This window comes from Zerene cesonia, chromosome 9 (assembly GCF_012273895.1).
Source record: "Zerene cesonia ecotype Mississippi chromosome 9, Zerene_cesonia_1.1, whole genome shotgun sequence".
Classification (NCBI taxonomy): Eukaryota; Metazoa; Arthropoda; class Insecta; order Lepidoptera; family Pieridae; genus Zerene; species Zerene cesonia.
In genome coordinates this window covers 255,060-268,403 of record NC_052110.1, presented here as the reverse complement: position 1 = coordinate 268,403, position 13,344 = coordinate 255,060, and the positions used below count along the sequence as shown (strand labels likewise).

General features: G+C 32.8%; 1 protein-coding gene across 1 annotated transcript in view; it reads right to left on the bottom strand.

Moving 5' to 3' along the window:
- Positions 1 to 10,669, bottom strand: part of LOC119829129 (homeobox protein Nkx-6.2) — a 39,413-nt gene extending 28,744 nt beyond the window's left edge. Inside the window, exons 1-2 of the mRNA XM_038351529.1 lie at positions 10,360 to 10,669; positions 8,325 to 8,366 (exon numbers count right to left, since the gene is read on the bottom strand). Of these exons, the coding sequence (XP_038207457.1) occupies positions 8,325 to 8,366; positions 10,360 to 10,669 (352 nt within the window). The remainder of the gene's footprint in view (positions 1 to 8,324; positions 8,367 to 10,359) is intronic.
- Between the last annotated feature and the right edge of the window lie 2,675 nt (positions 10,670 to 13,344).

Sequence of the window (13,344 nt, the reverse complement as noted above, 5' to 3'; positions counted from 1 at the left end):
CTTAAAGGGTTCGAGTTTTGCGGTTCCTTCAGTGAACCACTGTAAACTTGGAAGTTACACGAATTTATAATATTTGAATTTATAGCGGCGCAAATTATGTCGGTACATGCTGTGTAGGGGGATATACATAGAGTTAATGAATATAGAAATATGAAGTTTTTGTTAATGAAAACAGTTTTATATTACATTATGAAACATAATTTATATTCACGACATCGACACAACATAACTAGCTACTGAAAGTTGGTCTACCACATATCAGTTAGCTATAATTATATCACGAGATCATGTTAATTCAATAAAACACTATTTTTAGCGTAAAGTATATTATACGATTGCTATTACATAACGCAATGTTATTTATATTTGACACTACGTCACATAAAATATCTAGAATTCATAAAAAATGTTTATAATATACATCGAATCAACTGAAATACTTTATAAATGTACCTAACAAGACACAATGATACACATATCGACACACGCTTGTACATAAGTAACCACATCGCCCCACGCGTTAACGTACCGTAGTTTTCTCCTCGTTAGGGGAGGCCCCCCCTCCCTAAGGGTGCGGTTCACAGATTTAGCCTCCGTAATTGTGTCGGGTTATAATTGTTATAGGCTGCTACCGTTCAAGATAAGGATAGGCTTTAAATGTTTATTGCGACGATGTTTTGGGGCGGAATGAAGTGTGAGTGTGTTATTTTATTGTTTTTGCATGTTTCGCGTTTTTTATAGTAGAGATGGAACTCAGAGCAATCCTATATTGTAATAAAATGTATTTAAAAATCATCTGAACTTTGCAAGTAAAATTACTGTTTTTTTAACAATAGTGATCAGAGAGAAATGAAAATATTCAAGTCTATAAACGTAATTTTTTAACGCCTCCAACTTTCCATATTAGATAACTCGTAGGACGTTACAAAGTCGATAACTAGCTTTGCAAAATCTAAAGGATCAATATATTATCACTGCATTTATAATTTGCTGTTCACTGAAATAAATGATATGTTTTATAAGAACCCGTTTTTAAGAAGCTGTTTTAACACGCAATACTTGCATTTCAGTACACAATATGTCGTCACAAGTCCTGATGCTCGCCAGACATGGTTGCATAATGCATGGAGGGTCAGGTTACGTGCAACGCGGCGCACAAAAACTGCCCCTTATCCCCCCTCTTTGTGGGGGATATATTGGGAACCTTTTTGTGTAACTGCTTGTGACTGTTTATTCAATATTAGCTACTTTTGTTTTGCCTTTTTACTTTTGTATGTGTGCTTAATTTATTTTGTAATAAGTTGTATAGGTGTTGTTGACAATCATGAAAATGATAACGTAGCAAAAAAAAAAACAGTCGATTTGATAAACTGTTTTTTATCTTTTTTAAGTCTGTTGAAAATGAAGAAAGAACTGCGGTTGCACTCGTTTGGTCAGTGAGAGATAAGAATTTACGGAGAAAGTACATCTTAGTTATGGTCTTAGGTTAGGAAGTTACTCAAATTAAAGAAGGTTTAAATAATTGGTAATTATCAACTTGTATACATAAGAAAGTATCTAATTTTATAGTAAAAGATAATGCACCTCAGCTTTAAATAAATTCTTTATTTCATCGTTATAACATCAGCAAGCCTATCAAGACATTCATGAACGGATTTCTTATCAAGCCCTTCATCATAAGGAATACCGTCGTAACTAATAAAGAATAATTCAAAGACTTGTACAGTATCATGTATACAATAGTTTATTATAAAACTTACAGAATAACAAGCATAGACAGTGAATAGTTCTGTTATTGCTCATAACGACAATCTAACAGCGCTTGGCTTCTGTCCATATAATTCCACAAACTTGGATCTCTGTGACAAGAACGAAACATAGTTGGTATGGACGATCTGCTGTCTCACTTGTGTATGAGATAGTTTGAAGTTAGACAGGGATGGATGTGGTTATAAATTCCTTTCATAAATTTGGCGCGCGATTCCGAACGGTTTGCAAGGCGATAGTTAAGTGGACATCATTAGGATTTCTTTACTATTTAACCGACGTTCTCAACAACGTAGTTCTCTTTATGTTGGTTTATTTGCTCGGTAAAATCAAATATAATAAATCGTCATTTGTCCCATTTTAGAATCTGTAGTAGTAGTCAGGGGAGTTCTCCTGGAAGGTCGGTGACCTTTTCCTAGAAAAGGTTTATATTCCTTGAAACTGTCCTTAAGTGAGGGTAGATGGTTTCTATTAAATATAAATAACCGAATATTACTAAACAGTTCCTACATAAATAATCTTTTGCATCCAAATTATTAATATTAGTTTTAATAATGAAGAGTGTATAATATAAATACATTTTAAATAATGTAAATATGTAACATAATGTAAATACATTTTAAATGTCGTTATGTATTCTTTGTCTTATTTAACATCTACATTTTGAATTAAAATAACTTTTCAAATTGACAAGACATTTTTTTTTTATCTTTAAAGAAATCATATACTAAAACCTTTTTCATGAACTACGATATCCATTCGTGAAAACAGAATATAAAGCAGCGCAGTATTTTTTGCGTTCGAAATGACAGACAGACGCGATGGAAAACTTTGTTTTATAATAATTCTGATATTTATATAAGGTATAATAGAACCACTCGTACCAGCTCTGCATTTGTAGTAAAAAAGCTAGTGTAGTTCACTTGCTATATTTCAACGTGTATTAATAGATATTCCATTGATCGTCTTTTCATTCGTGAGAGTTAACAAACTCAGTTAGTCTCCCCGTGACCACGCTCGCTGTAAAGTGTTCGAAACGTCGGGTTAATAATATAATGAATAAATTTCGTTTAAAATCCGTTAAAAAGTTTTTAATTTCTAAAAATCAGTTACGTACATCTTGAGTTCAACATTATCATTAGATGTAGTGAGTTTAAAAAGGAGCCTACAAAATCTCCTATTTCATTATTTCTGCAGTCGTTATGCATCATAACTATCCAGGAACATATAATGTAGCTGTAGTCTCATATCGCTCGATATTCATGGCTGTAATGACGCCGCCGCCTGTCGCGACAAGCGCTACACCTGTCAGCTGATAACGGAACATCTACGGACAATATTGTGTTTGTTCAACACTATAGCGCTTGTAGCGCTGCGGAGTATTTGCGTACGAGTTTGATAATGGTGTGCAATATTGCATTGCGCGATGCAATCATTTGGTTTGGGGAATGTGTTTCTATTTAATGATGATAAAGGATATTTTTTTCATATCATTGCAAAGGCGGTGGTGTGATGGTAAGTGTTACCACGCCCATGAACATTTGAAGAGGCGCAAGGCATGAAGACTTTACACTTTTGCAAATGGATTACCAACTTTCAAAGCTATGGGATAAAGAAAGGATAAAGGATTGGAATAAAGGAAAGAACTGGGAAGTTATAGAGAAGGATACGGGCCTCCAGCTCCCCCCCGTACGAGACAGAGTTTTTAGATGCTTCTGAAAGATTGTTATGCCAGATAAAAAGTCATAGACCCCTTTGTTTAAAAACACTCTCTCGTCTACATGCGGCAAAACGAAATTTAAGTTTTTCTAAAAATACATAACATTATTTAAAATACTCTAATATGAAAGTTGTGAAACTAATGTGAAAGTTTGTTTGTTTGGATGTTTGTCCGTCAATCACGCTGAAATTACTGAACGAATTTTGATTTAATTTAGGATACGTTTTATCCCGATTAAATGCTCGCTTTGGGGAAAACAGGAACCTTGAAATCCGGGCGGAGCCGGAACGACCGTCTAGTAAGAAATATTTAAATGAGTTGGGTAGGATAATAAGTCCACATCAATATATATCCCATACAGTTAATTTAAAATTAGTAATTTAGTGAGTATGATCATACAATTTAAACAAAAACACAAGGAATCCCTACGAAATCAGATCACTAGCTTTTGCTCAACAAAATAACAAACATACAGCGACTCATTTCAGAATATAATACTAGAGAGCCCATGAAAACGTTTTATGACGCAACGAACACCGTCACCTCATTAAGGACACGGGGAAACGGGGAAAAACACGCGGCGGGAAACGGGGAAACGGGGAAATGGGGAAGTGCGGTCGAGCCGGGGATTCTGTTATTTCTTAATTTAATTTCATTGCTGAGATTGTTTGTATTTTATGTCGGCCGGCTTTAATTGTTTGGACGTTTAATGAACGTCTAGTAATTGAGTTGATTTTGTTAAACTTTTTAGTTGATATATCATAGATATTATATGAGTGAGCTGTGTCCGTTTTATTGAGTATGCGTTAGAATCACAGATATAATAAAATTAAATTAAAGTTAAGAGAATCACAAAAACATTATGTTTAAATAAATAAATTGTCTTTAAAACTAATTATTAGTTTGAAATAATTGTTCCACAGGTAGATGAGAGAAAGAGGGACATCTCACTTTTCTCTAAACGCATAATTTTAACATGAAGCTTTTTTTAGATGAAACTAAAAAGCCATTTTTGGATTAGTTTAAAACAACTACGCTATGTTCATTTCTCCATTTTTTCATAGCTTAGTATAAGTAGAGATCGTTACGTTTTTTCCTCCCTAATATTACACAGTACTTATTGATAACTTCACATCTTGACTCATTGTTTACAAAAACTATCTATATGAAACACCTATAATAATGAATTCCACATTCCCAGCACTGCCTCATATACGAGTCAACAAACATTCATTTTGCACCGAGTCCAATTTTAATTCCGTCGACATATGCTATGGGGTGGGGCCGGGGGTTGGCTGGACGGGGGCCGGGGGGCAATTTAAAAAATGTGTCCCAGTTCATTGGAGCGGCCAGCGTGACCACAGACCTCCAGTAATTAATAATACGGACTTGTGAATCGATGGAGGCGTTGTGATGTTTTTTTATTAAATTATCATTAATCGGTCAAATTGTAAATGATATTTGGTTGCTAGGCAACCTAACAGTGTTCCAGAACTGTTCGTATAACGTCTGTTTGTACTCTTTAATAAACTACGACGGATTATAAAAGAAACTAGTATGTTAAAAAGGGCAAATAATAAGGTTACATAGCAATATATTTTACATTAGTTTTAGATAGCACAATAATAGTTATATCCATTATTAGTATATCTACGTAAGACATTTAACAAATATATCATAAAACCTAGCCTATACTTATGTTATAATGAAAACACATCTCGTATGATCCCGCGGCCGCACCGCACGGTCCGAAGGTATTGCGATTTTAATAAACAAAGCCCGCGCCATCCCGCGAGCCGGTTAATTGCGGATCAAACCGGTTACATTACAATTATTTCAGTACAAGCAGACTATTCGCCCAGTTCCCAATTTTATTTTGTGCGATTCATTTTTATATCTATTTTGTCGCATCGTAAGAGGTTTACACGAAGGTTTTAGATGTGTTTGAATAGTAAATTTCAACCTATACTTATATATAGGTGAAGAGTTATTGTCGCTATATCTCAGGAACAACTGGTTCATTTAAAATATTCTTAAGATAGCCCAATTAGCGAGGAAGGCTCTACGCCATATGCATATACTAGCGGTCCGCCCCGGCTTCGCCCGTGGTACATATATAGCCCATAGACTTAGTCAATAAAGGGTATCTAACACTGTAAGAATATTTCAAATCGGACCAGTAGTTTCTGAGTTTAGTGCGTTCAAACAAACAAACAAACTCTTCAGCTATATAATATTAGTATAGATTACCATCACACTAAAACGTAAGAGTGAGCATAAAACAAATTTTGTCTACGAGTAACATTCTCACAATCAAACGCATTTCTTTGAAAGTTAACTAATATTAAGGAACTTTGCATCCGTTAATCATTTAAGACGACATTAACTATTCATGTATGTGTTTATCCCACATTCCTGCTAATGCTTATTTTATAAAATGCAATCTTTTTAAAAATGACTATTAATTAATGAAATTAACGACATTGAGACCAATAACATTGCGTTATACGATTCATCTTCATTGTCTTCAGCCACGCGGTGGAAGTCACGGGTTGTTGTTTAAAAACATATCTATTTAATCAGCCGTGTTAAAGGAATTTCTAATAAAAAATATGCAAGTTCTTTAATTAAATACTTGTTTGGAAATTTAGATATAAATATTCATTATAATTTATATTTCCTTACAATATTATATGTATTAATTATATTGATAGGAAATTCGATTCAGTCAATAGAATATATATATAGTAACAATCGCTTCCCTCGTAGCATCTTTAATGTATCTCTATACACATAAAAACAATATTAAAGTCACCTTATCTTAAGTGGTCAATTTAATGAAATTCATACATATCTACCAACTATTAGATTATCAGGCAATATCGTGCTAATCCCAGCTAATACTGTATTATAACTTGATCTCTCAGAGCTGATACCGGCTGCGGGCTGCCTGACACGCTGATAACACCACTGATAATTATATAACACTAGTTTATACACGTGACGACGCTCATTTAGCGAAATAGTAAGACCAAACGAATGTATGATTGTCCACACTTAAAAAATTATTCAATATGTTAGAAGAAATAACACAATACCTATTTTTTAAATGCACTTAATATCTAAAATATTACTCTTTTTTATAAGCATGCGTATCTGCCCGTGTGGGTATGTGTATGCTATATTATTGGTTTAATATTCAAGAAATTATAATTTAAGAAATTCGAATGGGATTGTTATCCCGTGATGTAGTCTATGGCACGTGCTACCAAGCTGTCACTAGACAGAAAAATTATTTCATAAATGCGTTCTCCGTTCGACGAATGACACACAAACAAATACACTTTCGCATTTACAATTTTAGTAAGAATGTAAGTATTACAGTTCAATTCTTGAAGAATTATGTTATACTTGTAATGTGCTATTGGTACCATAAGAAAAACTTATTTCTAAAGTCTTTATTCTGAACTCATTATACGTATTTCTAATTTAAATGGCGCAAAGATAATGTGAAATGTGTCCCCGTCAATTCAATTCACATGTGTATCACTGATTAATTTTCTATAAGAACAAGGTTACCTTTCATATAATGAAGACAAGTTTTTTATAGAGTATATAGAGAAACAATGCTTCTTTCCATCCTGTCATCTCCTTAACATAGCCACAGATAACATAATACTAGGTATAGATACTAGGATCACAAGTATCTCGGAAGACATACACATTTTTAGTCAACCGATAAACAATCAATCAAAGCGACAACTATTAGTTAAATCTTTAATTCTGAAGTCTGTAGCCGGTAATTAATTTTTATTTTTAAATATATAATTTTATTTCAATAATTTAATTAATGTAACACACCACACTTGTGTATTTATAATGCTTTAATTTTTCTATCACACTTGACTTTTTTAACTTGAGTTATAATGTAGTAATTTATGTATCTAAAGCAAGCTTTACAAAAATTTTAACTGCATTATTTGTTGGAAATTATTTATTAATAAATAAAAAATGAATAAATAAATACCTAGTAATTATCTTGTCTGTGACATAGCTAAACAGTTTTAGCAATGGCTATTTTAAAATATTATTCGTTATTGTTTGGCTATATCATTTAAGTTGTGAGGTCCATCATTTTTGTACAGGTTAAACAGGTAGTTATCTACAAATAGCATCGGGCACTATAAAAATTAACTCTGATAAGGCAATAGTATACTGAAAACATTATTAGGACATATATATAAAACTATTGTATGATACCGTGGTGAAACATCTAATTTCCGTGGGTATATTAAATTATATGCGATATCAGAGTCAGACTATATTTAAATGAATATTAAATAATCTAATATCGCCTAGACTGCCTAGTTGATAGTTCTAATTGTCATAAGTTATTAAAAAAACAATTTATCAGCTGATAAGAAAATAAATGATGCTTGAAACTAAATGTATTACTTTGTTACTTGGATGTAACTATCTAATTTCATTTATTCAATCGATAAGTATCGATATCCTTACCGATTCAGGTACATCCCTAGCACATCTTCTAGCACATCACTAGTAATTAGCGCTGCTTATCACCAGGTATAGATTATCAGCTTACACATATTACAGGCGCTATCGTCCACTGATAACGAAACAATATTAATTAAATTATATTAACGCATCATTTGATTATATTTTTTCGGATATTAGTATATTTATTGTGCTTTCCGATATTAATATATATGCGCGATTATGTTTGAGTGAAGTATATATATACTGATATGCTTAGTTGAATATGAAATCAAAGATGGCGGAATATGCTACGCAAATAGATATTTATCAGATTCCTCTGTATGTTTGTGTGTATGTGATCTTTTTAGGCTTGATTTTAACCCTCTTTGAAAAGACTTCTTGTATGCAAACTTTGTAATTCGTATACCTATCAGTGTTCGGTGACAATAGAATAACGTAATTAATGTATCTTATTACTGATTAGTCTTTTTAAACCATATTTTTTAATGACATTTGACCGAAAGTGACGCAGTGCATTGACATTACTGTTCTCAGGTGAATCGTATTGTATATCAATATCAATTTGGGTAGTATTATATTATCTGTGGTAATACTATATTATTCTATGGGTTTGGTAAACGATAACTATAGAAAAAATAGTCAAATTATGGATTATTAGTACATTAAAAACTTTTAACATAAAACTATTCAGTAATCTAATTTTAAATTATTCAAATTTATTAAAACTCGTTGCTTCAACATTAGATTTTTATAAAAAAAAAACTAATACTTTTTTAAACTAAGCCTAAATATTTAAACCTAAGAACTCAATCAAATTGTTTCTAAAATTTTATTTATATAGCAGTCTTAAACCGTGATATATTTTATTATCTACATATGAAATTTTGAACACCTTAACCAAAAGTTGTTGGATTAAAAAGTTAAAATTGTCCTTATAAAAACAATTGTAAGTTTGGTTAATTATGTGTTATTATAAAATAATAAACTGCACGATGCAAAATAATATAGTCATATCTAATTTTTTTAATTTTATTAAAAAATAAACAGAAATTCTCAAAGGGCAAAATAATAAAAAGGTAACTAAAAAATAAAATGAGTAGCTTTATTGTATTATACTTACGCGTTCAATATTATTACATTTATTATAGCTTACTCTATTTATATCGAAACCAATATTTTAGCAATTTTAAGCCAGTCAAACCACCTCTATAATATATATAGTGTTTTATTCTCGTTCATTTTCTTTATCAGAACATTTCCGGACATAAGAGGAATCAATATTTTTAATAGATAATACAGTCACTATGTTTTGTATCTATAGAAATGACATTATTTTTTTTATTTTCGGAATTTATTTTGTATTTTATTAAAATTCATGTAAAACCAACGTATTTTCTTTTTTCTGTATTTAATATATATTTCATTGTTTAATAAATTTAATTCAAAAACAATCAAATAGAATTCAAATAGCATTAAAACAAACATGACATTATATGATGCTATCTACATTACACGTGTATATTAATTCATATTGTGAGAATCCTTATGATCTTAGGGTATAAAAAATGGCATAAAACGTTGACGAGTAATATTTACTTTTAAATAATTCATTGAAAAGTATTTTATAAGTTTCAAATACGCACATAAATCTAATTTGATTTACATAAATATTATAAAAGTATAAGTTATAGCCCCGTCGGAAATCATATAAATTTTCCTAAAAATCACGCGCCGTCGGAGATATCTTAACGTACCACTTTATACTTTTTTATTGTTTTGAAAACATTCTTATTAAAAAAGACAAATGTAACCCCTATCTTATGTTTTAATTATTTAATTATGTAATTAGTTTATTTATATTATGTTAATTGTTTACAGAAAGTTGTGTAGATATATAGGTAACGAGAGAAATAATCATAAAGGTAAGAAATTCACTGTTCGGTGAGAAACTCTACGATATTTTTATGTAAGTATCAAGTATTTTTTGACCGAACTAACCTAATTCCATTGTAAAGCAATGCGATTAAATTTAATTTCGACGATGAATAGCATTAATGGATATATTTAATTAATACATATGTTTTATGAGTCTATAATAGGCTATAAATTGAATCAGTAACATTATACTATCTTACAAATAATATAAAAAGGCAATTAAATATAATTTGGTCTTGGTCCTTAAAAATCACAATTGAATGTATTCATTTTATTCTATTCCTATTTAAGATGTAATAAATAGCCATAATTTCAATGTAATTTTTTAAACAATTACTCATACCGATACGCACGTTCTGCGTGTACGTTGAAGTCTTTTTCATACGCTCTACATTAATTAAATTATAGTAAATACTTACTTGTTTGAAGCCTCTCTCTCCAGGCCATGGGGTTGGAGACGAGGCCCTGGAAGCCGGGCCAGTACAGCGGCTTGTGTTGGAGGTAGTGCGCCATGCCCGCCGCCGCCGCCGCCAGCGACAGCCTCGGCGCCAGCAGACCAGCTCCAACGTTCGACCCGACAGTCGGCCGAGATAAAATGTGATCTATCCCGTGAGGGTTCGGAGCCGGAGGGGCCGCCTCAGCCAAAGAACTCAGCGCGGCCAACGGAGCGCCGAAACCGCTTTCCAAAGCAGCCCTAGACATCGGCGGCGAACCACGCAACTCGGACATTTTAACAGTTCACTTCCGAGTTCCAAACTCAAAACATTTCATTCGAGACGTCGGCACCACCACCGTTACGACACCGGCTGGCACATTCGAAATTCAAACGCAATGTCCATTGATTCCAAATCCGAATCAGTACATGTAACGTCACCGAGCGTGCACTCCGCCGCGCGGAGTCCGACACCAAATGAAAAGCTCACCGTCGCGCGGAGCAAACAAAAAAAGGTGAATAGAGAACGCCCAGTCAATCTAAACCTTATATCCGAGTCGCCGCCCATTCGGCGGGGAAGCTTCGCGGCTACAGCCGTCTCGCTCGTCCCACTCACAGGCCGACAGGGACAGAGTGCGCCAGTGTTAACACGAGAGCGTAGATTTAACGAATCGCTATTTAATGGCGCTTCTTGTCTCTTTATAATTAAGTCGGGTGCAGTTTTTGCGGTGCGCCCGCTCCCCCCGGCTCCACTATTGTGTCCAATAATACGGCCAACTGAATAGTTTTATGACGCGCACCGAACACCGGAAGGATGTCGTTGGATAATTTATGTGACAAATATTTTATTAATTGACAGCCACTCGATGTGTAGAAATAAAACACCCAGGGAATTAAATCGCATCTGCTTGCCCGTTGTTGCTCGGATCTTGTGTCAAATGTAGTTTAAAATTATTGCACGGTATAATAAAACTTGAAGGAAATTATTTGTTTTATAAACATCATTTCCACATTTAAGTATTTAATTACGAGTTTCGATTCCAATAACTTTACTTATTAAGTTAAAATTGTATCAATGAAAAGATTGTAAATTTAATAAATAATAACTATACTTATGAAATGGAATAGAATATATTATATCTATATGTTAATAATGTTTCCAAATCATACAGCAAAGACTTAAATATGAGCCTTAAAATAAATACCAAAGTTATTTACAATACAAAAGATATTAAAATGAATTAATAGATAGTTGATTTCACGATGTACTTATTTCCAGCTCCAATAACGTAGGGAGAGGTTTTAAATGCCGCCATGTCGGATTATGAGTGGTGAAAAAATTACGAACTGGCCTTTCTGGAACCTTCGTTGGTTTAGCCATTGGTGGACTGAACAGGATGTGGTGGTATAGACTTTAATTGGAAGGTGGGAACGTGTATTAGTTGGATATAATTATGGCTTTTTATGTGTTCTGTGTGTGAATAGTTGAGTTTATGTGAACATTATGTATCTAGCTATTAAATGGTATGAGTATGCGTTCTATCGATCTTATAATATTAATGTTAATGTTAAACTATACTGATTTTATATCTATAGAAAATGCCCTCCATTCTTCTACAATATATTATAAGGAGGAAACTTTCGTATTTTTGTATATTTGTAACGTTTTCATATTTCACCATTAAAAAGCTGCATTTGTACAACGGGCGGAGTCGGGGCGAAAAGTTAGCTACTATGATAGAATGTATAAATCTTGACTTTGATATTAGGCAGGTACCTACACATAACGTTATTTCCTGTAGGTGTAGCTATTTGCATAGGCTATGCGAATGTCTTGGGACGGTATTCGCGAATACCATTCCATACACGATCGCTAACATTCGTACATTACGAATATAGATAAAAATTTTACTTTCTACGCAGTCTTCAAGCGTAAAATCTCATCTCCCTTCAGACAATTATTTCATTAATTAGAGGGTAGTTTGTGTAACTATAGACAAAAATCGCGTGATACTTCACTACTTATCCTAAAATTTAAACTATGAAGAAAGAGCTAGAATAATATAGACGATAAAAATCATAGATTGCTGTGTCAACCAGAGAGCTAGACAAGCATCCCACAGCGCAGTGTATGCAATTGTTTAGACTATTAACAGAGTCCAAATAAAAGCACAGGAAATCTTTATAATCGGATCTAAGCAAAGTATAAAATAGTATTGGGTAAAGATAACAAAGGGAGAGGCCTTATTGTCGGCGGACCGGACGCTCCGCGGGCACCAGTGCGGCGTTAGTTATAGCGGGAATTGAAGACAGATCGCTTATAAAATCGCTGTTTAATTTGAGCGATTTTACGTTATGCCTTCACTTGTATCGTTGTTGTGAAATTGTTGGTGTTTTAGAGAATCACATGAACCACAGAAGTAATATGTTGGTCCAAAATAAAAACACATTACAATTGAATTAAAAATATTTGCAATAATGCACGATAATAAAAAATGACTATATTGTTTTTGTCTTTTATGATTAAGAGAAGGGTAAGGAACATAGAGATAAATAAATACTAGCAACTAGGAATTAATTTCCACAAACGTATCGTAAAATAAACTCAGCAATAAAGCAAGAGGCATTCGACAAAAAGATCAACTTTTAATTTGCGTCGCAAAATTTTCATTTATCAAATCTATTTTAGGAAAAATTCCTTATCCGCGTATTAAATTTTAAGGAGAACGTTATCACCTTTAAAATTTTAAATTTGTTGTTGTTATTTATTTTACATTAAAAACTCCCATTGATGAGTTTAACACTGTTGTGAGATGTTTATTTATTTTCTTAGAATCTAAGCCAACTCTGTCTACCACAATACAATTCTTGTTTTTTTTTATTTGAACAATAGTTAATGAAGTCCAAATATGGAGTCAAGAGCGATTATCTTTAAATAAATATATAGAATCGCTATCACTGCCGCGCGGCT